This window comes from Bison bison, unplaced genomic scaffold, assembly GCF_000754665.1.
Source record: "Bison bison bison isolate TAMUID 2011002044 unplaced genomic scaffold, Bison_UMD1.0 scf7180017864109, whole genome shotgun sequence".
NCBI lineage: Eukaryota > Metazoa > Chordata > Mammalia > Artiodactyla > Bovidae > Bison > Bison bison.
The window spans coordinates 719,599-745,858 of NW_011494681.1; the positions used below are offsets into that span (position 1 = coordinate 719,599).

General features: G+C 42.3%; 1 protein-coding gene across 1 annotated transcript in view; it reads left to right on the forward strand.

Annotated features, from left to right (window-relative positions):
* DNAH11 (dynein, axonemal, heavy chain 11) overlaps nucleotides 1-26,260 on the forward strand; it is a 374,558-nt gene that overhangs the window by 343,088 nt on the left and 5,210 nt on the right. The window contains exons 74-79 of the mRNA XM_010839026.1: nucleotides 1,997-2,224; nucleotides 7,411-7,602; nucleotides 11,166-11,285; nucleotides 19,277-19,519; nucleotides 23,690-23,872; nucleotides 23,952-24,067. Of these exons, the coding sequence (XP_010837328.1) occupies nucleotides 1,997-2,224; nucleotides 7,411-7,602; nucleotides 11,166-11,285; nucleotides 19,277-19,519; nucleotides 23,690-23,872; nucleotides 23,952-24,067 (1,082 nt within the window). The remainder of the gene's footprint in view (nucleotides 1-1,996; nucleotides 2,225-7,410; nucleotides 7,603-11,165; nucleotides 11,286-19,276; nucleotides 19,520-23,689; nucleotides 23,873-23,951; nucleotides 24,068-26,260) is intronic.

Consider the following 26,260-nt stretch of genomic DNA (forward strand, 5'->3'; position numbering starts at 1 on the left):
TTGTTCCATGTCCAGTTCTAACTGTTGCTTCCTGACCTGCATACAGGTTTCTCAAGAGGCAGGTCAGGTGGTCTGGTATGCCCATCTCTTTCAGAATTTTCCACAGTTTGTTGTGATCCACACAGTCAAAGGCTTTGGCATAGTCAATAAAGCAGAAATAGATGTTTTTCTGGAACTCTCTTGCTTTTTCGCTGAGGGTTAGGACTCAACATATGTACTTGGATGGACACGATTCAGGTCCTAACACCTTCCAATGTTCAGTATTCTCCTAGGAGGAGAAAAGCCTAATAATGTCAACCACTGGATTGGCGTAGGTCTTTTTACAACAAAACTGTTTTGAAGAAAGATATCTACATTACTGTTCTGTTATCAAATTCAGATTTGGCCACTTGCTGCTCCAAAAGCCAATTCTGGAGAGGTAAGTGCTGGTAGGAACAGAAAGATTGCCAGATTCAGAAATCTGGCAACCTGGGGAGAAGGCAGACTTAGCTCCCAGAACCAACTCCAAAGGTTTGGCTCAGCGATAAAAGGTTTTAAAGGGAAAGGAAAAAAAGTAATCTCAGCTCATCATTGAGGTAGGGGGTTCAGATCTATTGCCATCCCCCTTTGCGAGCTTCCCTAATAGCTCAGTCAGTAAAGAATCTGCCTGCAATTCAGGAGACCTGGGTTCAATTTCTGGGTCAGGAAGATCCCCTGGAGTAGGAAATGGCAACCCAGTCCAGTATTCTTGCCTGGAGAATCCCATGGACAGAGGAGCCTGGCAGGCTACAGTCCATGGGGTCGCAAGAGTTGGACACCACTTAGCTACCGAACCACCACCAGCAATGCACGCAGGCTTGTTAGCACCTTGTGGTCATTCTTCAGATGTTAATTGTTTACAGTCTGCTCGCCTGATTACTAAAGGGGAGGATGGGAAAAGATCTAGTCATCTGCTAAGGACTTACTTTCCATTTCTGCTGCTTTGATCTAAGGGAAGAATCAACAGGTTAGGTAAGGCAATGTGTGATCAAAAGATCTGAGAGGGGTTCTAGGACCAGAGATGAGTAGGACATGGGGGCACCTAGGTCAAAGTTAGCTACGATACAGCTTTGTTAATGTGACAAGACAGGCGGGGATCCTGCAGGGAGCTGCTTCCTGCAACAGAGCTGCCTGCAAAACAGCTGCCTACATTCCCTTCCCTGTTTGCCATCATTCTATTTCTTTAGCCATTATAATCGTAAATGTGTTTCTTTGTTGGAAATAATGATGTATTCCTGGGGATGATATTTTCAGTCTCTATAGCAAGGGCCAGAGATTATGTGAGGTATCTTTATACATCTCTCATAGCACCAACTACCAAGCTGAAATGGTGGGTGTTTAGAATGGGAGGAGCCTATTTGTAAATTGTAAAACTGAAAATCGAAGAGTGATGGTGGTGACATTTGTTTCTTACCCGATTTCTGACAGCCCTGGGGTTTAAGTTAAATAATGTTAGGAATACACAACGCATCTTAACAAAGAGTGATTGCTTGCTTTCTCAGCTGGTCTTTGATCCCTCATTTCCATGTTAGAGTTCATACACCAATGAGTAGAAGTTGGAATAGAGGAGATTTCCATCAGTAACAATGAAGTGGCTGATCAGGTGCATTTCTGGCCCTTAGTTCTTATACTTGGTCAAACTAACCCAGATTAGTCTCAGTTATTGAGTGTGAACTGTAACAAAGCAAAGTATCAAGACCTCCATCTCAGAAGTGATTGGTGGATGTTGGAAGTAGGTGCGTGTTGGAAGGAGATTTTGGTTTACAAAGACAACCTGTAGTGATTTGGAGCACTTAATGTGTTCAGTGCTCAATTCTGTCGTGGTTTTTTCTTCCCCCTAACGTGTTAATAAAGGAAACTTTAAATCATGGTTCTCTGTGTTTTCAAGACATTTCTGTAAGGGAAAATGTTGTAATCTTGTAATTTAAGTAACGTACTTCAGTATTTCACAGCAGTCATAAACCATGCTTTTTTTCAGAATGTCCATTTGGTAGCCAAGTGGCTGAGAACCTTGGAGAAACTGCTTGAAAGATTCAGCCAGGGAAGCCACCGAGATTACAGGGTTTTCATGAGTGCTGAGTCTGCATCTACACCCAGCGAGCATGTCATCCCTCAGGGGCTCCTGGAGAATTCCATCAAGATCACTAACGAGCCCCCCACAGGGATGCTGGCCAATCTGCATGCTGCTCTCTACAATTTTGATCAGGTAAGAAAGCAGAAGCCGAAAGCCAGGGTCTTCTCACAAGACTGTGAGACCTAAAACCACAGCCATATATGTAAAGAGAATGAACAATCATGTGCCTCTTTGAGAAACTTGCTTATTAAAGACAAACATGGCAGACTAGTATTTCTAACCAAAGAAAGAGGAAAAGCCATTGCTCTTATTGATGTTGTTGAGAAGGATGATGACGATGACGTAGCGAGTTTTGGTATAATGTTTAATATTTTTAGGTATGATTTTGATATCATTAAATTTAAAGCCCTTCTTTTTAGATTATATCCATACTGCCTTCAAATTTACATTTTCACCTCCTTTCAAAATAAAACAAATTCATACATTTATAAATTAATGATAATTCTATTACCATTAGTGTCTTTGTTCAGATGACCACATCTGTCTCTGCTATAATCAAGTCCGTCAGTTTCCTTGTTGCCATTTCTGTGAGCTCCCATTCCTTCCTCTAATTTCTTGGAAATCCTCAGTAAAAAACATTCTTATTAGGAGAAGTAGAATAAGCCCTAAAGAGAAAACACATATAATTTGGTGATAAGTATTCAGCCTCCTGTTAGAAACATTATTACACTCCGAAAATATGCCTACATGCTTATTAACTTTTTATCTAGTACCCTCTGGACATATAAATGACCATTATAAAGGCATTAAAATAATTGGCCACCTAAGAATATAGTTTTGAAGAATACAGTTAATTGCCTAATTCAATAATTGAGTAGTTTGTAGCCTGTTTACATGATGGGCTGTATAAACAAAAGGCACTCAGAAACTCTTGTTGAATCTGTTACATATTTGAATTATCCTTTTGTGTGAACTAAGGCAGGCATGTATCTTATTATCCCTTGACTTATGTCATAATTCCTGCCATTTATGACATTCCTGAGCTTTTTGCCAAAGTAAGAGACAAAGGAGTAGTTTGACATATTCAAATGGGATTTATCCAACTCCCCAGAACAGCTGTCTTTGTTTGTAAAAGTAAGCATTTCATAGGCTGCAGCCCAGTTGCCCTTCAGCTTTTTTTTTTGGTAAGCAGCACTCTGATAATCAGGTAAAACTACAGACACTCTCCCCAGGGAAATGTACATTGTTGCATACGCCACAGGAATGTTCAGATCCCCGGAGCTTGTGCGTGAATTCCTTCTCCAGTGAGAACAGCATGTTCTAGTTTGTGAAAGTATCAGTTCTTTTGACTGCTCCTTGAAAAACCACTTATATTAACTGAAGATTGCATTTATTGGAGAGACTTTTAAGAACTTTAAGGGACAATATTTTTTATCTACTGGAAAGGCTCCTCTGAAATATTAAGACTAAATATAGTCATAAGTAGTGAAAGCAAAGATATTTAATGTGATTCACTAAATAAACTTTGCATCAAATCTAGCAAAAACCACCCAAATAGATATTCTAAAGAATATCTAAAATTTTTTAAAGAGGTTTTTATGAAATGCTGAATTGTTGTCATGTTAGAAAAAATGTAGTTTTTATTCAGATTATATATTTAAAGCGTAGTAGTCTATGCTCCCTGACTCTCTGTGTATAGATTCCTAGCATTGTTTATCAGTTAGAATTATGGCTGGCTATTTATGAAGGAAGTACAAAACAACAGTGGCCTGAACAAGGTTATAAAGGTATTTCTATCACACGAGAATCGGGAGCCAGGTCATTCAGAGCGCCTCTGTCACCACAGACTTGTCATCGCCCAGTGTGCTTACCACGCTTCTAGGATGGGCTGCCTTGGTCCCAGGTGGCAGTGAGAGTGGCCGCTCCCGTTTCTGTTTTCCAGAAAGTAGGATGAAAGAAGGAACAGAGAAGATGATGAAGGGAACATGTTTGTTTTCTTGTAAAGATGCATTCTTCAAGTTAGTACATACTACTTCTTTCAACTCATCGGTCAGACTTACTCACACTGCATTACCTAGCTGCAAGAGAGGTGGGGAAAGTAACTCTATGTTGGACAGTAAAAGTCAGCACGAAGGCACTTTGGGGCTGGCAGTTAGTGGTGTCCCTCATAGACACCTCCTCTCCCAAGCGTACCGTCCCGGGTGTTGTATGTTGTGGCTGTCATCCTATCTGCTAAAGCTTGTGACAAGGATGCTAACCGCCCTCTAGCTTGGTTCCCCTTTGGGTGCGCTGAATGAGTCCTAGTGGCTCCTGTTGCCTGGGTGTCCTTAGATGAGAAAAGCACCCAAGGAATCTAAACACATCAACTGTTCTGTTTGGGTAGTTTGTTTTACGTGCTTTGATTTTCAAATCAAATATAATCTGTATTCTTAATCTTCTCCCCAAATCAGGATGTATCCTCAAATCTTGACATGTGTACTCATAGTGAACAAAGTTCATTTAGTATCGTTTCTTTACTACCTTGAACATTCTAGAATATGTAAATATAATCACTAAGTGACGATTATTTACATGTATGTATGTATGTAAAGAACCATATCTTTAGGATGCCACCTACCTCCTCCTCTTCTGGCTCAATAGCACTGCCTCTTGGAGATGTCATAAATGCTTGAGCTCCTTTCATCTGCAGATAACCAGATTTTTAAAGTAAAAATGTAAATTTCTTTTTCTGTAAGATTTGCAGTAGAATCAAATAATTGGTAATTGTGCATATTAAATTAGTATCTGTGTGCATGCAACATACTTATGTGTGAGTGCCTGTTCTCTCTTTACAATGTCATTTGTACATTTCCTGATATGAACACTTGATCACTTGTCCTGGAATGTGGACTGTTAGGTGGACTTATGCTTTTTCTTGGAAAGCCCAGTTCATGTTTTCTCCTAACATCATTTATGTTATCAGAGCATACTGCAATGGGCACTGACTTGTGATTTTCTTTAGCACTGAGGCTAAAACCAGGTTATATGAAGTACAGATGGAAACAGTGTGCTGACTGTAGTACTTTGGGTTTTCTGGGGACTGTATGTAATTCATTGAGGAGTTAGGTGAGTAGTTAGATATTCCTTAAGTAAAATCATGTCACTTCTATTTGGTCTCCTAGAAATTTCTTACTTGTAAAAGCAATGAATTTTTATATCCTTCAACATTGAAAATGTTGGTTGCTCAGTCATATCCAACTTTTTGCAGCCCCACGGACTGTAGCCTGCCAGGGTGCTCTGTCCATGGGATTTCCCAGACAAGAATATTGGAGTGAGTTGATGTTTCTTTCTCCATGGGATCTTCCCAACTCAGGGATCAAACCCATGTTTCCTCTGTCTCCTTCATTGGCAGGCAGATTCTTTACTGTCAACATTAATTCCAATTATATGATTTCTCTCCTTTCACAAGCTTGCCTTTTACTTGATGTATAGTGGAAAAATTATTTGTAATGGTCATATACTTTCAAGTCCCACAAATATCCTAGAAATGACCTAGTGATTTAGTTGGGCCTATACTGTCTGGCACCTGGCCAATTCTAGAACTGTATTTGGTGGTAACCTGGGATTCTGATGAAAGCAACACAGAAAGGAACTAAAAAACTCTTCTAGTCCTGGACCAAGAGAACAAATTTAGGCTGGGTGTAGACTTTTACTGAAAGGCCCTGGGAGGCCAGATCCGAACTCCCACCCAGAACAGGCTAAAAAGATTTTGCAGATGCCCACATTGGCCGATCCATTTAAATGTCTAGACTGTGTGTAATCTGACCACTTTAAAGGATAGAAGGTGCTGATATGGCCTCATCGTCCTCTGCTGCCCAGCATCAGCTGAAGAGATAGTCCTCAACTTTTCCTCATTTGCCTCACAGAACTGAGAATGGCTCAGTACTACCTTTAAGCCCCAGACAGCCATTTTTCATTTTTTAATTGTATGGCTTTGGGGGCCAGAACCGTATCAGTGTGGCATGCCAGGTTTCCCTCTGCGTTTTCAAAAAACATCTTACACATCTCCTATACAGGGCATATGTTTTCCACTCTTCTATATGCCAGTCTATCATCCCAACAATGAATTTTATTTCCAGTTCATTGGAAGAAAACCAGTTGTCATGGTGGTGGTTATATTAGTTGTATTAGTCAAGGGGCAGTACAGAATTACAGTGATTCAAAGAAGATAATTTCTTGTCGCTGTTCAGTCACTCAGTCGTGTCTGACTCTTTGTGACCCCATGGACTGTAACACACCAGGCTTCCCTGTCCTTCACCATCTCCCACAGTTTGTTTAATCTCATGTCCATTGAGTCAGTGATGCCATCCGACCATCTCATCCTCTGTCATCCCCTTCTCCTCCTGCCTTCAGTCTTTCCCAGCATCAGGGTCTTTTCCAATGAGTAGACTCTTTGCATCAAGTGGCTAAAGTATTGGAGCTTCAGCATCAGTCTTTCCAATGAATATTCAGGACTGATTTCCTTTAGGATTGGCTGATTTGATCTCCTTGCAGTCTGGGGGATTTTCAAAGAGTCTTATCCAACACCACAGTTCAAAAGCATCAAATCTTCGGCACTCAGCCTTCTTTATGGTCCAACTTAATTTCTGTTGCACCTAAGTGGCAGCTCTAGTCTGTGGAATCAACCACACACCCAGGTGGTTGGTGCCTCCGCCATATACCTAACTCATGGCTTCCGAGTCACCCAATCAGTGTCGTTTCTAGCTCACAGGAAGGGGGAAGAATGACAAGCAGAGCAAGCAATTTCCTTTTAAGAAGTGATATGAAAGTTGCACACATCACTTCTGCTCAAATTCTGTTGGAAAAGACCTTATGATGTGGCACATCCAGCTTCAAGAGAGGCTGGGAAATTATTTTGCGATGAGTGGCCGTGTGCTCAGATCATCTGTATTACCATGGAACTGGGAGGAATGGAGAGCTGGCATTCACTTATATTCTGTTACACTGATGAAATTAAGATGATGGCCTTTTGTCATCCAGATTGTACAAGGAAATTTTTGCAGGGGAAAATGACGTCACACAGTATTACCACTGGTCAGAATGAATGGTCTCATTCTCTAGGGGAACGAAGGTATAACTGAAGCAGAATAAAACCATTCCTCTTAAAGCAACAGATTAGCAAGTGCCAAACAGTCTCCTCTTATGCTCTCCCAGCTTAAAGCTGCGTGTCACCTCTGTCCTAGGTCTCTCTGAGTCCTCTACAAGATAATTGAAACCTCAGACCCTTGCCCTTGGAAACCATACAGGTAGATGATCACTCCTTTTTTCTTTTCTCCCAGGATACACTTGAAGTGTGCTCCAAGGAGCAGGAGTTTAAAAGCATCCTCTTCTCTCTGTGCTACTTCCATGCCTGTGTTGCCGGGAGGCTGAGGTTTGGCCCCCAGGGCTGGAGCCGCCGCTACCCGTTCAGTCCCGGGGACCTCACCATCTGTGCCAGCGTCCTCTACAACTACTTAGAGGCAAACCCTAACGTAAGTGTGCATGGTCGGATAACCTCTCCAGGGAGCGTGTGGAAGCTGTCAGTCTTTGGGCACTGTCAAATGGACCATAATTTCTCTTTTGAAGCTATTATTGAAATAGCTGACACTATATATGCATCTTCTGCCCAGTGTGAAAATAAACCAGATCAAAGGTTTTACAACAGTGGATGCTCGAACTTGAGAAGATAGGTCAAACCAGTTCTACATCAGCAGCTTAGTACCAAAAAAAAAAAATTGTCCTTCATTATGTTAACAAAAACAGTGGTTTGCATGTGCATATATGCCAGATGCATTAGGCAGGTAATGAAGCATTTGCACAAATGTAATTACGCACAGCAATCCTGACAGTTCATAACACTGCATTAATAATCACTACAATTAGTTCTGATGATGGAAGCAATTTACAGCGCGTCACATGTATAAATAATGGTGCATTTCCTGCATATGTCATTATTATGTATTAAGGATGCCACCTTGTTGTGACTTTCTCAGTAATGTTCCCCTTGATTTGAAGTTAAAGGTAGATGAATGATTTTATTCCATAGCTAAAATGTGTTCTACAGATGGGAATGGGAATGCTTCATCAAGAACATTTGTGTAAACTCTTACAAACTCCGTGATTGGATTTCAAAAAGGATGAACCGTTTGTAAGGATTTTAGTCCTCATAAGGGGAACTTTTTCCATTAAGTTTCAATCTGTTAAAAGTGAGATGTGTTTGTCTGAATCAACCAGGCATTAGGCTCTAGGTCACACTTTCTATAAAAGGCCTTTAAAACCATTCAACCAATGTTTCTGTGTATAAATATTTTGTTGTTGCTGTTCTTTTGGTAACTATTGTTATAATTTTTGTTGTCAAATTTTTCTTAAGCTTTCAGGATGGTTTGACCACTATCAGAATATGTACACTTTGTACGTAGTAACATGGATGTGTTCTGTCAAGGAACACGTGTTGAATAGGTTGTATTCAAGATAAATTACTTCTGTATGGTATGTGATAGTCGCTATCATTTTTTAAATTTTTGAAGTTCACTTTGAGCATATTTTGACCAGTTTAATAAACAGCATTGTGTGTTGATCTTAGCACGTTTTGTTTAAAATGTTGCAGGTAACAATGATTATTGTCATAGTTCTGGGTGAAAAACGAAATAGACCACTTAATACTTTCATTTAAGTCCTTCATTCCTGTCCCAGGAGGCCAGGACCAGGCATATTACCGTATTTCAGCCGCATCCTGTGCACAGTCGAGGTAGGAATGAAGCGGGGTAGGAGAGGAGCTGCTGCGTGTCTCCCGGTCACGTCCTGGGCTTGGCAGCACTAGTTGAGCAGTTGACTCCTGCTGTGTCCTGCTCCTTCTCCCACGGGGGTCCCAGGATCAGCACAGCTTCCGGTTTTAAACACTCCGTCTTGTCTCTCAGATGTCTTGACCCAAGTCATTCACCACATACCATGAAGCGAGTTACTTGGGTTTGGGAATTAAGTTGACTTGCCCACATAGTTTCCTTGTACATGATGCCCTTTTCAAGAAGGTATCCGTATAAACTTGGAAGTAGGCATTTGATAGATGATCTTTCAAGTTATGTGGTTAGATGAGATCACCAAGGGTACAGAGTGTGATGGAGAGATTTAAAGATTAAGTCTTAGGGAATGCCAACATTTAAATTTTTTTAATCAATTAATTTATTTATGGTTATTCTGGGTCTTTGTTGCTGTGCAGGGTTTTCTCTAGTTGCAGAGAGCAGGGGCTACTCTAGTTGCCCAGTGCAGGCTTCTCATTGTGGTGGCTTCTCTTGTTGCGGGGCACAAGCTTTAGGACACACAGGCTTCAGGAGTTGCAGCACATGGGCTCAGGAGTTGCAGCTCCCGGGCTTTAGAGCGCAGGCTCAGTAGTGGTGGCACACAGGCTTAGTTGCTCTGCGACACGTGGGATCTTCTTGAATCAGGGATCTGTGTCTCCTGCATTGGCACCAGATTCTTTACCACTGGGCCTCCAGGGAAGGCCCCCCCATGGTTTAACTCTTATAAGAACTTTGATGTTCTTCCATATAAATTTTATAAGTCTCACCATAGAGAAATTCTTGAATGTCAAGGTTGGAAGACTTTAATTGAAAATATCACTTGATTGCATTTAAGGTTGGGAATCGAGCTATGTAACTTCTGACTTTGGTTTTAAAAAGCCTCAAGGAAGTAGGAAGAAAAATTGTTACTCTGTAACAGTACCTTTCTCCCATTCCAACCTGCTCAAGAGGGCCTCTATTGAATAACAAAAGTTCCCTTGTTTTTTTTCAGGGTGTATCACCATGCCAAGGGAAGGATGCTAGAAAAATGTATATGTAGAAAACAAAAATCAAGATTTGGGGGAAGAAAATCAATTATTAAGCAGAACAGATCTGTAGCTGATTAAAATCTTGAGGGGGCCATGTATCAAATCATAATATATAGAAGGCATTAATTAAACGTGATCACAGAAATCAAGTTAAGAAATCTTATTTCCCATCCCTTTCTGCTCTCTGGAAGTAGTCCATGGCATGGTGGAGGGAGCATGGTGCCTTGTAGCCACTTTTCTTTTTCATTCACATCGCGGTGACTTAAAGACATATTTGAGGTTCATTTATTCAAATTCTAATAAACCTGTAGCAAGTGCATTGGAATAGTTGAGGCAGTTTTACTTGTTCTGTCACATCATGCAACAATTCAAAGGCTATAATTAAGTTTTTACTTGAACTGCTGGGAAGCAATATACTGCCCCCGAGGATATAAAGGTTTCTGTCTAGAAAGGCTCCATCACAAGCTGGCATGTTTTGCAAACCCAGAGGAAGCTAAAGGGTAGCAAAGAAGGGGCTTCAAACCCTGTGAAGCCCGGTAAAGAGGAGATGCCGTGATTTCCGTGCTAAAACACAGTACAGCCTTTAGCTGCAGCCCTTAGGGTAGTCCTGGAGCCCGGCCACGCCATAAACCGAGCCCTCAGTCCGTGACAAACTCAATTGGTTTGCCTGGATTTCTGGAAGGTGATGGAATTCTCAGTATACCCCAAATTCAAACTGCAGTTTTTCTTTCTTTTCCTGAATCAGATCATAAAAACCTGATACAGATCAGATTGTAAAAGTAGGTCATCCCTCAAAAGCCATATCAACCAACATAGGGCGGGCTTCTCCTGGTTTTTAGATGAGGTTTTGAATGTTTAAACATGTTCTGGGAATAACTCAAGTTTGCTTTAAAGTCTTCATTAAAAGCTCAGTGTTGGGACTTCCCTGGCAGCAGTTAAAGTTTGCACTTCCACTGCAGGGGGCGCGGGTTCAATCCCTGGTTGGGGAACAAAGATCCCACATGCCACGCAGTGTGGCCACAAAAAAAAAAATTAAGAATAAAGCTCTGTGTTAGTGAATTTTTACTGAATGTATTAACACACACACTGAAAATAATTCTCAGCCAGTTCAATTCTAATTTTTGGACCTCTTTTAAACGCTTCTGTTGGTGGGGGCTGGAGGATTTGCTGTCAGTCGACTGAGGCCTTTGCCCTGGCGCCGGGAGTGAACGTTTGCCTGATCCCCACCAGGTCCCGTGGGAAGACCTCCGCTACCTCTTTGGTGAGATCATGTATGGGGGCCACATCACAGATGACTGGGACCGCAAACTGTGCTGTACGTATTTAGAAGAATTCATGAATCCCTCTCTGGTAAGACATTTTTAAAAAATCATTTCTTAGAGAAAGAACTTCTAGTATGAATTTTGTTTTGCCTTTTTATTTCAGATGGGATAATAGTTGAATAACAATGTTGTGTTCGTTTCGGGCGTACAGCCAAGTAATTCAGTTATACATGTACCTGTGTCTATTCTTTCACAAATTCTTTTTCCCATTTAGGTTTTTCCATAACAATGGGCAGAGTTCCCTGTGCCATACAGTAGGTCTTTGTTGGTTATCCATTTTATTTATTTATTTTTTGGCTTGCTTTGGTTATCCATTTTAAATTTAGCAATGTGTACATATCCATCCCAAACTCCCTAACTATCCCTTCTTCCCGTCCTTCCCCCTGGCAACCAGAAGTTCGTTATCTAAGTCTGTGAGTCTCCTTCTACAAAGAAGTTCGTTTGTACCATATCTTTTAGATTCCATGTATAAGGGGTATCATATGTTTGTCTTTCTCTAAGAATTTTTAAAACTGATGTCACTATGTTAATAGTCCTTGAATGTTACTGAAGATTCTTGGCCTTTTGTGAATATACTCTGGCCCACCTTCCTGGGAGTCGAAATTTGCTAGAAATGCAGGATCTTGGGCCCCATCTCAGACCCATAAGATGAGAATCAGTTTTAACAAGATCCATCCCACACACACACACACGCACACACTTACACACACAGGTGGTTTCTCTGCCCATAGGGAGCACTGTTACATGCACAGCCCCACTGCATTACTGAAATAACTCTGTAAGTTACGCAGAACTGATATTGTCACCCTGTTTTAGAGATGGTGGCAGGGGCATGGTGATTTGTCCCAGGCCACTCAGTTATCACCGGCAGGGGCCCCAGCTATGGGTATCTATTTCTAGGCAGATGTATTGATTTCAATTCAGGGGCTCTGATGTAAGTGAAATCTATAGTTTGTTCTCTGTTGCAGAAGCCATCAGTTCAGTTCAGTCGCTCAGTCGTGTCTGACTCTTTGTGACCCCATGAATCACAGCACGCCAGGCCTCCCTGTCCATCACCAGCTCTCGGAGTCCACCCAAACCCATGTCCATCGAGTCGGTGATGCCATCCAGCCATCTCATCCTCTATCGTCCCCTTCTCCTCCTTCCCTCAATCTTTCCCAGCATCAGATCTTTTCAAATGAGTCAGCTCTTCGCATCAGGTGGCCAAAGTATTGGAGTGTCAGCTTCAACATCAGTTGAAGCCATGGAGTATTCTAAATTTTGATCACTATGTCCTAACTAACTATGTGCTCAATAAAACTGCAGTGATTTAAAAGGACAGTTCTTCCTTCTGTGGGGAAGGGGCAGAGCCCCCTGCTCTAGAATATAAAGAAACCAGGTACCCTTTTTTCCCATCTCTTATCTTACCAGCCCTTTGTCTGTGTAGACCAGATACCCACATGGTTTGTGCCTGGGGCTGGGTTTCCTGGAAAAAGTATTCGGTTCTTGTGTTCCATACGGAAGTAGCTGAAAGTAGTAGCAGGTTCATGGCCATTGCTTGGTTATTTCTTAGAAATGCCAGAACACCCTCCACCATGCCATTTCTTCTCCCACTTGGGCAAGACACCAGCTGTGTGTAAAGCAGTGCCGTGTGTTTTTTAAAATAGTTTGAGCAGCCTCCTATTTATAATTTATTGAGAACTTCATGTCATAAAAGCATGACACCTTCCTCAAAAGTCCATTCTAAGAAGAAATATGATGGTGTGTTAGAAAACATGGTGTACTGTAGTCTCATATAGGAAACTGAGGACAGATTGGTTTTTTTTTTTTTTTTTTTCTTTGCTGCTTTTAATAATGTGGAACAATTTGGGGATGGGGCAGGGAAAATATACTTTCCTGCCATGTGACCGTAACTTGTTTCTTTTGATTGTGAGTCTCCTGGTCTTTTCCTTAGTTCTAATGAACTGGGTTTCACAGGTCAGAAAGACACTTTCAATTCAGCACAATCGGAAGTCGTTCCTCAGAGGAGGTCTGGGAGCAGGTTACCATGGAGATGGGAAAGATAAACAGGGTCGGGCCTGCCACCTTTACCTGCCACCTCCGAGTGATAGTGGAGGTCAAGGGGCAGAGCGAGCAGCTCTCTGGTCCTGGCCTGAGGATGAGGAGCGGTCACTGTTGCCAGCTGAGGTGGTCCATGAACCTGCACAAGGCTGAACTCCCATTCACGCAACTGGAAAAGAAATGTCGAGGGTGCAACCTGAGGGGCATCACTGGTGTAGGTGTTAGCCCTTTAGAAATACAGGTAGCCGCCCTTCTTGGACAATCTGGTGAGGTTTTCAGAATGAAGATGCTTGTTTGCCATCTTCCCTGCTCACCAGACGGCGCTGCCTCTTCCACTCACCAGAGGAAGGGAAAGCTCTGACTGGTTTGGTGGCAGAGGCTGCAAAATCCCAGTTATTTCATTCTCATGCAGATGTGTCCCGCTCACGCTGTTTACTTCATGAGAGACTTAAGCTGACACTGCAGCATCTGCAGGATGTCTTTTTGCCATTTCTCACGTTGGTTAACATACTTGGCGATTAGTATCTTTGGTTGCATGGACACCTGATTGAAGAGTTACCCATGGGTGGGTGCTCTGAGGTTTCAAGTTCCACCACTCACAATGTTTTCAGTGACTTTGTCCTGTTAGGGAAGATGGATGAGTTTCTTGTTGGGTAAATGAGGTGGCATTTAGAGAGGGTTCCCCCATGGCATGTGCTTCAGAAGGTTCCTGGCTTTAAAAAAAAAAAAGAAGAAGAAGAAGTTCCTGGCCAAAGTTAGGGAATTAGAATAACATGGTTCTCTTATGTGAGGTGCGTACTTGGCAATGCTAAACAAGTAGTAAATTACTTTTGGAAAATAAGGTATCGGGTCACCCGAAAGTTGTCATATATTAACAATCATGAAGTTGGGCTTTGAAGTAAAAACCAAAACAAAACTCGGGTTCAGATTCAGTTCTTTCTTGAGTCTCCTGTGCAGTTGTGGCCACATCACTGAACCTGAGCCTCTGTTTCATCGTCTGTGGAACAAGAATGGCCCAACTCATGGCTTCACTCTCAGGCTTCAAGACTGTTAGAACAAAATGCCTAATAAATGGGAGACATCTTTACTATTACAGACTGTAAATTTTCATAGTGTATATTTTTCACTTGACTGTACTTTATATAATCAGCAGCTAGAACCACGGAAGCCATTTGTTAAATTTCATCAAGCCCCACTCTGTGCCAGAGGCCTGTGTTACACGCTTCATGTGCACTGTCTCTTCTCATTGCAGTCCTGCGAAGCAGATATTATCCCAGTCATCACAGAGGAGACCCAGATTCAGAGAGCTCAAACAGTTGCACAAGTAGCTAAATCAGGATTTGAATTCGCACTCAGGCTCCAGATTCTCTGCAGCCCCCTGGCTGGCATGCTGACGTCAGTAGTCATGGGCTCATGTCACAGATGGACCTCCACGTGTCCTGTGCACGCTAGGTGGCATAGGGTGGCTACTGGGAGAATAACCTCGGGCAGTCCTGGAGACCCAAACCCTAGTCCTGGTTCTGCCACTAACTTACTGTCCAGCTTTGTGCCAGCCCATCCTGTGCCTCAGTATATTCATTTGTGAAATGAGAGTATTGTCTCGAAAATCACTAATGGACCCTAAAGGCAGAAAACAGGATTCAACCTTGAGCAATTTCCCTCCCAGACTTTGGCGACAGGGCATTTTGTTGTTGTTCTTTTTACTCAAAAGTCCACAAGCATATACACTCGTTTAGACTCACAGTGAATTGGGAGCTTCTTGTCATAAACAGGGCTCCTCGGAGAGGCAGTGGAGGAAGTGAGCCTTTCCTTAATTACCAGGAAGGAGAAGGTGAAAAGGATGACAATCAAACAGACTCAACAGAATGGCAGGATCCTGGCTTTCCCAGTTCCTAACGATTCTACCTGCAGCATGCCCAGCGCTGATTTCTGCAGAGATGGCTGGAATTCTTGATGATTTTTCATAATGTGGAGGCTCATTCTCCCTGAGCACAGTTCCATTGATTCTTTCTGTTAAAATACTTTATTGAGATATAATTCACATCCCATAAAATTGACCAGTTTCAGTTGGACAGTCCAAAGGTTTTTCGTGTGCACTCAGTTATGCAGCCATTGCCGCAGTCTGTTTTAGAACATCTCTCTCAGCCCCAGAAGATATCTGGACTCATGAGTAGTCCCTCAGCATCCTGTCCTCAACACCCCCCACTCCCCAGCCCCAGGCGATCGCTAATCTTTGTCTCGAGATTTGCCTATTCTGGACATTTCATGTAAGTGGAATCAGACAATATCTGGTCTTTTGTGTCTGACTTCTTTCACTTAGCATAATGTTTTCAAGGTTTATCCATGTTATAGCATATATCAGTACTTTATTCCTTTTAGGGGCCAAATAATATTCCCGTGTATCAATACACTCCATTTTATGTATCTGTTCATCAGTTGATGAATATTTGGGTTGTTTTGGCCTTGGGGCTATCATGAATAATGGTAGAATAAATATTCCTGGGTGTTTGCATGGACATACATTTCCACTTCTTTTGGGTATATATATAGAAATGAAATTATTGGATCACATGGTAACTTTATGTTTAATATTTTGAGGAACCAACAAACTATTTCCCAAAGTGGCTGCACCGTTTTATATTCCCACTGGCAAATATGAGAGTCCTCTCCACATCCTCACGGCGGGTGTGAGGTGGCATAACACTGTGGTTGTGATTGGCGCTTCCCTGAAGACTAACGATGTTGAGCATCTTTTCCTGTGCTTATTGGCCATTTGTGTGTCTTCTTTGGAGACACGTTAATTTAGAACAACTGATTCTCTGAGGTGTAACAATAACCTTATCAAACAGCTCTTCCCCCAAAGGCAAGACAGGTGGCCACTATGCAGAGTTAGAGTCCCATCAGGAGAAGCAGCTTTTCACAAAAGCCCTTACATGGGATGGGAGAAGGCTTAGATGCAGAATCAGGATTCCTAGCACTCCTTGAGAATGTTCACATCTTCACAGCTTTCTTGAAGGAGAACACAAGTCCCTGTGTGAACTAAGCCTCGCTTAGGCTGCACTTGTTTGACATCACAGTAGGGAACTACAGTAGAACATGCTCAGGTTTTGTTTTTCCTTCTAGAAAATTAGTGTGTACTTGAGATAATCATGTCTCTTTCTAGGGTGCAGGAAAAACCAAAACTAACATTTGTAAAAGGCTGCTCTGTGCCTAGCAATTGTGTGCCTGTGTGCAAAGTTGCCTCAGTCATGTTTAACTCTGTGTGACCCCATGGACTGTGGCCCGCCAGGCTCCTCTGGCCATGGGATTCTCCAGGCAAGAGTACTGGAATGGGTTGCCATGCCCTCCTCCAGGGAGCTTCCTCCCTGGCAGGGGTGGAGCCTGCCTCTCTCTTTTGTCTCCTGCACAGGCAGGCAGGTTCTTTACCATTAGCACCACTTGGGAAGCCCAGCTATTTGTATACTTGTCATTAAATTCTCATAGCCACAATCATTAGGTTGATGTTATGAACCCTACCTTACTGATAAGATTGAAACTCAGATAAACGGTCATTTTTTTAAGGCCACCAAAGCACTCAAAGATGGGAACTGAACCAGATCTAGTTGGCTATAAACTTAGTCCTTCCCTTTGATTTTGCTGTTTTCCTTTGCTTCGCTCCTTGCCCACTATAGAGAAGGCCCTCTTCACACACTAGTAAACAGACTGCCTAAGTCTTTCCAGAAAGCGTAGATCATTTGCATTCCTAACCACATTATATGAATATGCAGTCACACACATGTCCAGGCCCCAGGCATTTTGAAAGTTCCAAATGATTCCACGGTTTGGTTACTTTCTCTCCTTGAAACTGTTTAACTTTTGGCTGTACTGAAAGATAATTTAGCTGTTGCTCTTAAAATTTCTTGTAACTAGTGAACACTAATAGGGAAAACCAAGTCCTTGTTTGTAAGGAATAAATTCTGGCTTGGATATATTTAGTTTAACATTTGGTTTTTATATTCATATTTTATGCCCATATTTTAATTTTGGCTAACTTATCTATCAAGTAATGGTGAGTTTAAATCTGCTTCATGATTTTGTTTCGGTCATGGTGAATTGGGTGAAATTTAAATGTTGATTATTTTGATATATAAATATGAAATGGTAGAAAATCTGAATAAGTGAATAAAACAAACCAAATGAATGGATATAGTTAATGGAGATAGTCCACAATGCTCCTTTTCATATTTATTGGGTCAAGGTCTGTTTCTGGCAAGATGAAATACTGGATAATTTCAAAATTCTCTTGGTACAAAATAAAAACAAAAATGCTAACTTTAATATTTTAAAAGGCCTTTGGAATTCAGGAAAGCAGTTGTGCACCACCACCCCTAAGGACATGGGCTCCCCAGGCAGTGTGGGGCTGCGGGCTTGAGAAGGCAGGGACAAAATGCTGCTACTCATTGATGACAGGACTGTGTAGAAAATCACACTTATTTCGTCTCCATTAGGCTGTGAGTTCCTTAAGAACTACATTGTATGAATCTCTTGTACCTCCAGAGCTTATTGGGGTACACTAGGTAATCCGTTCAAATGATGGAATGAATTAATGAATAGCCACTCTGTCTCCAGCCGATAGTGAGACCAGAAAATATAAAAATACACAATTGCAGAGATAAACCCCATTTTCAGAAAACAAAATAATAACAAATTTTTTTTTAATCTAGGCATAAAATAACTACATTAGGTGATGGTCTTTAAAAACTAGTATCCCCTGTGCGTTTAAGTGCATTTAGACAGAATTTACAGCAAGAGAGGTTGGGAAAAGTAAAACAGAAGTATCCTGGTCCCCTGGGAACTAAAGAACAATCAGGGAAAGATATCAGAGCATATACTGAGTTAACGAGAAAAGTATAAGGGCTTGATTGACTCTATTTATAGCTGGTTAGAGATGGAAACCCATAAATCCTTTTTAAATTTTTTTAAACTGGGGTATAGCTGCTTTACAGTATTGGTCGGTTTTTGCTGTACAAGGAGGTGAATCAGCTCTCTGTGTACATATGCTCCCTCCCTCTTGGACTGCCTTCCCATCCCCCTCCATCCCACCCATCTAGGTCATCACAGCTGCGCTTACATTTTGAAGCACTGCTTTCTAACATTTAGACGTTCCGGTATTGCTGGTCACCTCGTGTTGGTTGAGAACATAGAACATTCTTCCGGGTAAAACATACACCCTTGGCCCAGCCTGAATGAAGGGGTGGGCGTGATTAATGCCTGAGGACTCCAGCCTCTTATTAGGCAACTGTAGATAGGGTACCAGTATGTGCCTCAGGTCTGCACATCCTGAGATGAGCTACAGACTGCCCTGAGCAGCCTGAGTCATGGGGAAGTCACAGTCATTTGAATCATAGTGCATACTACCCTATAACATGTTCATTACACACGCTCATACACATTTTTTAAGATATGCACATATAATCATGCATGCTTACAAAATCCACATGTATGATACATAAAATAATTTGTAGTATTGTAAAAAGTACTATGAAGTCATACTAAAATGAGTTTAGAATTAAGATTAACATCAAACAAATGCCTGGGCAAGTTACTCTGAATCTCGATTTTCTCTCTGCAAAACGGGATATATGGGGAGAATTTTCTCTCTGCAAAATGGGGATATATGGGGAGAATCAGTGACTGCAAACATGTAACAGGGCGACCAGAACTCAGTAGATGACTCAGCATGTCCGTTCCCTTTGCGTGCATGTATCTTGTTACCCCTTCTAAGGGACAGATTCACAAGTGTTCCACAGAGGTCAGCCAGGTACCCTCCACGGAGCAAAGTGATTGATGACCAGAGGGTCGTGAGATATTGTGGAGAGTGTGCCCTCTAGCTAGCACTGTGCTGGGACCATCTTACCAGAGTGTTCCCTGGGTGTTTAGGAAGGGAAGACTGATGTCCACTTCAATTTGGAATAACTGACTTTTCCTCTGGGCTTGAAGATTGATGATGAGCTGATGCTGGCACCAGGATTTGCAGCCCCACCCAGCCTGGACTGCTCAGGCTACCACCAGTACATAGAAGAGACGCTTCCTCCAGAGAGCCCAGTGCTGTATGGCCTCCACCCGAACGCTGAAATCGAATTTCTGACGGTCACATCCAACATGCTGTTCAGAACCTTGCTGGAGATGCAGCCCAGGAATGCAGTGAGCAGCGAGGAGCTGGGACAGTCCACAGAAGACAAGGTAGCAGGTCGCTTTTTCTTTTCTGTTGTGCATCATACATACACCAATGCACACCAATCCTGAGTGCCCAGCTCAGTGATTTTACCTCTGTGTACACACATAAGCACCACCTCCCGCACTCCAGGATGCTTTCCTGGTGGCTCAGCTGGTAAAGAATACGCCTGCAATGCAGGAGACCCTGGTTTGATTCCTGGGTCGGGAAGATCCCCTGGAGAAGGAATAGGTGACCCACTCCAGTATTCTTGGGCTTTCCTGGTAGCTCAGACAATAAAGAACTCACCTGCAGTGAGGGAGACCAGGGTTCAATCCCTGGGTTGGGAAGATCCCCTGGAGCAGGCCAAAGATACCCTCCTTACCTCTGTCACCACAGATAAGCTTTCCCAGCATTTAAACTTCAAATACACGTGCTCAGCATGTACTAGCTGACTCATGGCCACTCCTTTCACTGCTCATTTGTGAGATTCATCCACGTTATTGCATGGACTGATGGTTAATTTTTGTTTAGTATTCTACTATGGTGCTGGTGATAGTTTACTCACTAAGCCATGACCTACTCTTTGCAATCCCATGGACCATAGCCCACCAGGCTTCTCTGCATGGGATTTCCCAGGTAAGAATACTGGAGTGGGTTTCCATTTCCTTCTCCAGATCTACCCAACCCAGGGATCAAACGCACATATCCTGCACTGCAGGTGAATTCTTTACCATCTGAGCCAACAAGAAGCCCAGTACTCTACTATGTAAATATATAATGCTTTATTTATTCCTTCCATGGCCAATGGGTATTGGGGTTTTTCCCAGCTTTTTGCTATTATGACTATCACAGCCATGAACACTCCTGTATAGTCTTTTGTCTGAAGACAAAGGTAATTCCCAAAAGTATCTTCGCATAATACTCATTCCTTTATACCCAGAGGTAGAACTGTTGGCTCAAGGGAGTAATGTTCAGCTTTAGTAGATACTCCCAAACCTTTTTCCAAAGTAATTGTACTGTAACTTCCAGTTGTTCCTGCTCCTTGGGGGTCTTCTAAATAATATTTCATTGTGGTTTTAACTTTGCATTCCCTCAGTTAACGAATAATATTGGGCATTTTTCCTATATGTTTATGGCCATTTGGATATACCTTCGTGTGAAGTATTTGTTCCATCTGCTTGTCAAATTCTAATTTGGTTATCAATGTTTATCTTACTGATTCATATGAACTCTGTATTCTAGATATGTGTCATTAAGAATATGTATTGCAAATTTCTTCTCTGTATGTGTGGCTAGTCTTTCAAACAGTATGTTTTTGGCTCTGTCATTTTATGAGCGTTTTTTCACCTTTTCTTGGGAGACCAGCATTATTCTTTTGAAGGTATTTATTGCTGTAGAATAGAAAAGGCAATGGCACCCAACTCCAGTACTGTTGCCCAAAAAATCCCATGGACGGAGGAGCCTGGTAGGCTGCAGTCCGTGAGGTCGCTGAGTCAGACACGACTGAGCGACTTCACTTTCACTTTCCACTTTCATGCATTGGAGAAGGAAATGGCAACCCACTCCAGTGTTCTTGCCTGGAGAATCCCATGGACGGAGAAGCCTGGTGGGCTGCAGTCCATGGGGTCGCACAGAGTTGGACATGACTGAAGTGACTTAGTAGTAGTAGTAGTATTGCTGTAGAATAATGGGGATGAGAAATGGACATCAAATAATTTTTTTACCTTTAAAATCTTGTTTCTCATTAATTAAAAACCTGAATTTTTTAAAAATTTTCCCCAGTAAATTAACCTTTTTTCTTTCAAAATTACCAATCAAGGATTCAGTTTGTGGGAACACAGTAATCAGATCTAATTATAGAGAGGTCCCAGGAACTTGCTATATTATTTCTTGAAATTTTTCAGTTATTTCTTGAAATAAGGCCATTCATTGAGACATTTTATAATTTAGATATTTTGAAAAGAGATGCATGGAGAAAATTCATCTATTTGGGAAGATCTATAATGTTAACAGGGACTTCCCAGGTGGCCCAGTGGTAAAGAACCCGCCTGCTAATGCAGGAGATATAAGAGATACAGTTTGATCCCTGGATTGGGAAAGAGAGCAGGGCAACCCACTCCAGTATTCTTGCCTGGAGAATTCCCATCGTCAGAAGAGCTTGGCTGGCTGTAGTCCATTGGGTCACAAAGAGTTGGACATGACTTTCCTGACTTAGCATGCACACCCAGCGTTAATACAACCAGAGAGCATGTGAGGTCATCATCTAGTTCTGAGAGGGCTTCAATCTTTCCAATAAGGAAGCTGATCATTAAATCAAAAAATGCAGAACGAATAAGGTAAAGCTACCTCAGCATTTCCTACAGACAAACCAGCAGCCATCTCCCAGATATAGTTTTTGTGTATCTAATAGGTGCTATAGAAAGTGCTTTACAAACACGCCGTTTGATCCTCTGAAACTCTGAGTGGTATTGATGTGTGTGCGCTCAGTTGCTGTCATGTCCGACTCTCTGCAGCCCCATGGACTGTAGCCCACCAGGCTCCTCTGTCCATAGCGTTTCCCAGGTAAGAATATTGGAGCGGGTTGCCATTTCCTTCTCCAGGGGATCTTCCTGACCCAGGGATCAAACCTGTGTCTCCTACATTGGCTGGTGGATTCTTTACCACTGAGCCACCTGGGAAGCACTGAGTAGTACTGATACCAGGATCTCTATTTCAGAGATAAACTTCGGTGACTCGCTGTGGTCATACAGCTTAAAAGAGCCACTGAAGGAAACCAGATTCTAGCGGAGTCCCAAAGCCATTCTTGCACCTAACTTCTCAATTGTACTGTTTCATACTCTCTGCTGCTGCTGTAAATGAGCTCAAGATTTCAGGATCTGGTGAATTATCTGCCAGGGCACTAAAGCAGTTTGCAAGCATCACATCAGAGCCCCAGGCCATAATCCAAGAAATCAAGGAGAAGGAGAAGCTGCCTGAGGCTTGAGGACAGGGAGTATCTTCCAGTCTTTTCAGGTGTTTGTTGGTTTTCCCAGGTCTGCAAAACTGCATCATTAGAATAACTACCCACATCAGAGTACTATGTACATATGCACGTCCTCAAGGGAATAAATCCTTCATTTCTTTAGGGCAACAGCTCTAGAAGATAGGAGCTTCCTTCTTGTTGAAAATACTGATCCAAACTGCCTCCCAAATTTTTGGATGTGTCAGCCACAAGGGCAGCGTAGCAGAGTCACCAGAATTAGCTCAAGTTTAAGTGGCCTCTTTGGTTCATTTGACTTTTCAAATACTTTGTTTTTAATTAGCAGATTGCAAAAATGGGCTACCCAAATAGTGAGGTTCTCCATGTTCTGATCAAAGAAATGTAGTTATGAGACTTCTTTTGTTCCCTAAATGCTAACAGTAAGTAAACTACCAATAGTAACACCTCCCTGACTATACTGTGGGTGTTCAAGAGGGCAGGGGGCTGCATTGTTTGAGAGCGACCTGAGGGGGTTGGTGATGGTGCTGAATAGAAATGCAGAGACGGATTGGGGCAATGTAGAAGAAGCAGCTTTTACTGCTTTACCAGGCAAAGGGGCCACAGCAGGGTGATGCCCTCAAGTCTGTGTGTCCCTCCTGGATGGGTCGAGGAGTCTTACAGTGTTCACAGAGCAGGCCTCAATCAGCTTGTGGACAATTCTTGCATCGGTTGGCATCAAGGTGGAGTTTCAAGCATCATCAACCTTCTGGTTTCAACCAGTCTGGGGTCTGCGTTTTTGTGGTCAGTAGTTGTCTTCTGGAGGGGGCGTCTGCTTCCTATAAATACAACTTAGGAATATATGTCAGGCGTTTATCCATATCTTTCAGAGAACTGTGAATTCAGTGATTCGGCCATGTGGCAGATTTATAGTCTGAACTGTTACCAGTTCCCCAGTCCAACAGCTATTATTTGTTCACATTTCCCAACCATTACATTAGCTCTTGAGTCAGTATTTCACTTCAGAAGACAAGGACCCAGAGGCTTGTATGTGGTTTCATTGGCAGTGCCATTCTGCCCACCTCCTGGGAGTTAGTAGTCATCTTTTAAACTCATTAGCAAGCATCTTTGGGAGTTGTAGTATGTATTCTTAGACGTAAAAAGTAAGAGGATATACCATCATTATGATCGAAAATGAAACGGAAAGAAGCTAAATCTTTGTGTTTGTTAACAATTTAAGGTTAAGCATGTCTTGGATGATATTTTGGAGAAACTTCCAGAAGAGTTCAACATGACAGAGATAATGCAAAAAAAAACAAACAGAAGCCCCTATGCCCTTGTTTGCTTCCAAGAATGTGAGAGGATGAACATTCTCCTTCGGGAAATCCGTGTGTCACTTCAACAACTGGAGCTTGGATTGAAGGTAAGTTTAAAAGCGGAACTAGAGCAGGCTTCTCCACATGAAAACATATTTACTCTGCAGTCGTCTTCTTCCCTGCCAGGGGGAGCTGACGCTGTCTCCTGACATGGAAGGCCAGCAGTCTGCCTTGAGTTTCGACGCAGTACCAGAAACCTGGAACAAACTGGCTTATCCATCCACGTACGGCCTGGCCCAGTGGTAAGCACCCACACCCCAGCTCGGCACCGGTTTGATTTTCTGAATTATGCCTCATAGGAACTCTAAAGATTGTGCTTTGCTGAGTACATCCAGCCGTAACTGTGCACACCACCACCAGTTTCATTTGAGTTTCCTCGGTATGTTGCTTCAAAGGCAAAAACCAAGTGAGGGTCATAGCAGGAATCGAATTCTGCTTCTCATTGAGTGGCTGTCTGATCTTGGCCAAAATACCTGATCTCTCTGTTTCAGTTTATCACCTGAAAAATGATAAAAGGATTTCCTCAGTGAGTTGTCAGGATTTAAATGGCCGGGGGAGGCACCCTTAAGTTTACCCTCACCTCATCTTATACCTGTATTTCTGAAGCCAGTGCTAACTAATGGCATTTCACAGTGAACTTTTACCCCGGGAAGCAGTAGGTAACACCGCCTTCGCTGTGTGGATAGGACTGTGTAGACATGCCACAGTCAGGGGCAGAAATTTACAGCTCCCTGAGGGCTGCAGCCAAGCACAGCTCGGCCTTGCGAGTCAGCACAGCGATTCATGAGGCTGTCTCTACGCCTGGTTTTTTTTACGTGGACATTTGTTGTCTTCACTTTCCTAAGTTTTTCTTGCATTAAGCAGAATGCTACTCCAATCGTTGAATTGGAAGGCCCCATTAGAATTCCCAGTGGCTGCACATTGGAACTCCCCCCAAGGCACCCAGCTGTTCGCTGGGGCGGGGGTGCAGACACAGAGGAAGGCGTCCTGTGGACCTGCCGGATGACAGGAAAGCGTTGTGGCAGAGTCACTGGGTTTCTGTTAATGCTTTGAATATCTAAAGGCAGACTTTATACTTCTAGTCAAAAAGAATTTACACTTAAATTTTACAACAGTGATAACTTTAGACTTATTTCACCCAATCTTACCTTTTGATTCCTAATTTCTATATATTTTTCTTAGCCTCTTTTTTCCACTCTTCTAGCTTCTGCGAGTTTACCATTTCGATTATTTTAGGAAGACTTGACACTGTAACATACACACTTTTGATTTTTCTGACGCACTGTAACACCATTACTTTTTTCTTTTGGCATTTTACCCTCCTTCCAGTCTGGAATTAAACTTTAAACCACCATAATTTTATTTTTGTTTTGTTCATGGTCAGGAATTATTTTTCCTTAATAGCATGTGTTGATTTCTTTGCTGCTTTTTTCCAGTGCTTTAATTTTCAAATAAACACTCCTAATCCTTATGACTTAGGAAGAACTACTACTAACATCTCTACAGACAACTGAGACATGTTTATCCCAAGACAACCCAAGTTTTAATTCTTTTATAGAAGTGGTTTATAGGTAAGTAATTTGTAAACATGATAAATACAGGAAAAACCACTCAAGCTTCTGTCATGAGGTTCTATCATTTTAAGACAAAAAGACCTTTCAAGACTTATTTTTGCTATTGACAGACTGGGAGCTTTTTAGGATACTTTGACAAAGTAAAGTCATCTGAAAAAAACGGTCTGTGGTTAAGTTTGACATATGTTTGAGAAGATGTAGTTGTAAAACTGCAGTGGTATGGAATATAGACCATTCAGAAAAATGTTAGAAGTTTATAACATTGTATCTTCCCCACATCACCTGTAAAGAGTTGTCATAATTCAGCTACTACACACTTTTGAAAATACTGTCAGATGACTAACTGGAAAGCCCAGCCACCTATTTGTTCCCGTCCCCACGAAGGGGATATCCGGAGGCCCTGCCGTCAGCGCACACACAGTAAGAACTGCCCTGCTGGACTCTAGTCCCCAAAGAGAGATTCCTGAGAGATCGGGTTTGCAAAACTTAAGGTATTTCTGCTTGTTTTCCTTCCTCATCTTTTACATCTTTGGCACAGGGTCCTATATTTTTTTTAATCCTAAAACTGAGCCCCTCTCCAGTTGGCATAAATTCAGGACACAGTGGCCATAGTGGGGCCACGTGGTCAGCACTGCAAAAGGTGGAAAGGAAAAAAACTGGGCTTGAGATTCTCTGAGCTGCTGAATAAGCTCGACTTCAGTCAGACTTTCTCTGGAACCTTCAGTCACAGAAGGCAGAAATGCCATTCCTCATCTGAAACCACAGCGGCGCAGCAGTAGGGGTCCCCTCTTCACCGAGCTGAAGGATGAGGCACACAGCAGGCTCTCAGGGTATGTGGCAGGGAGGAGATGGTACTGCGTC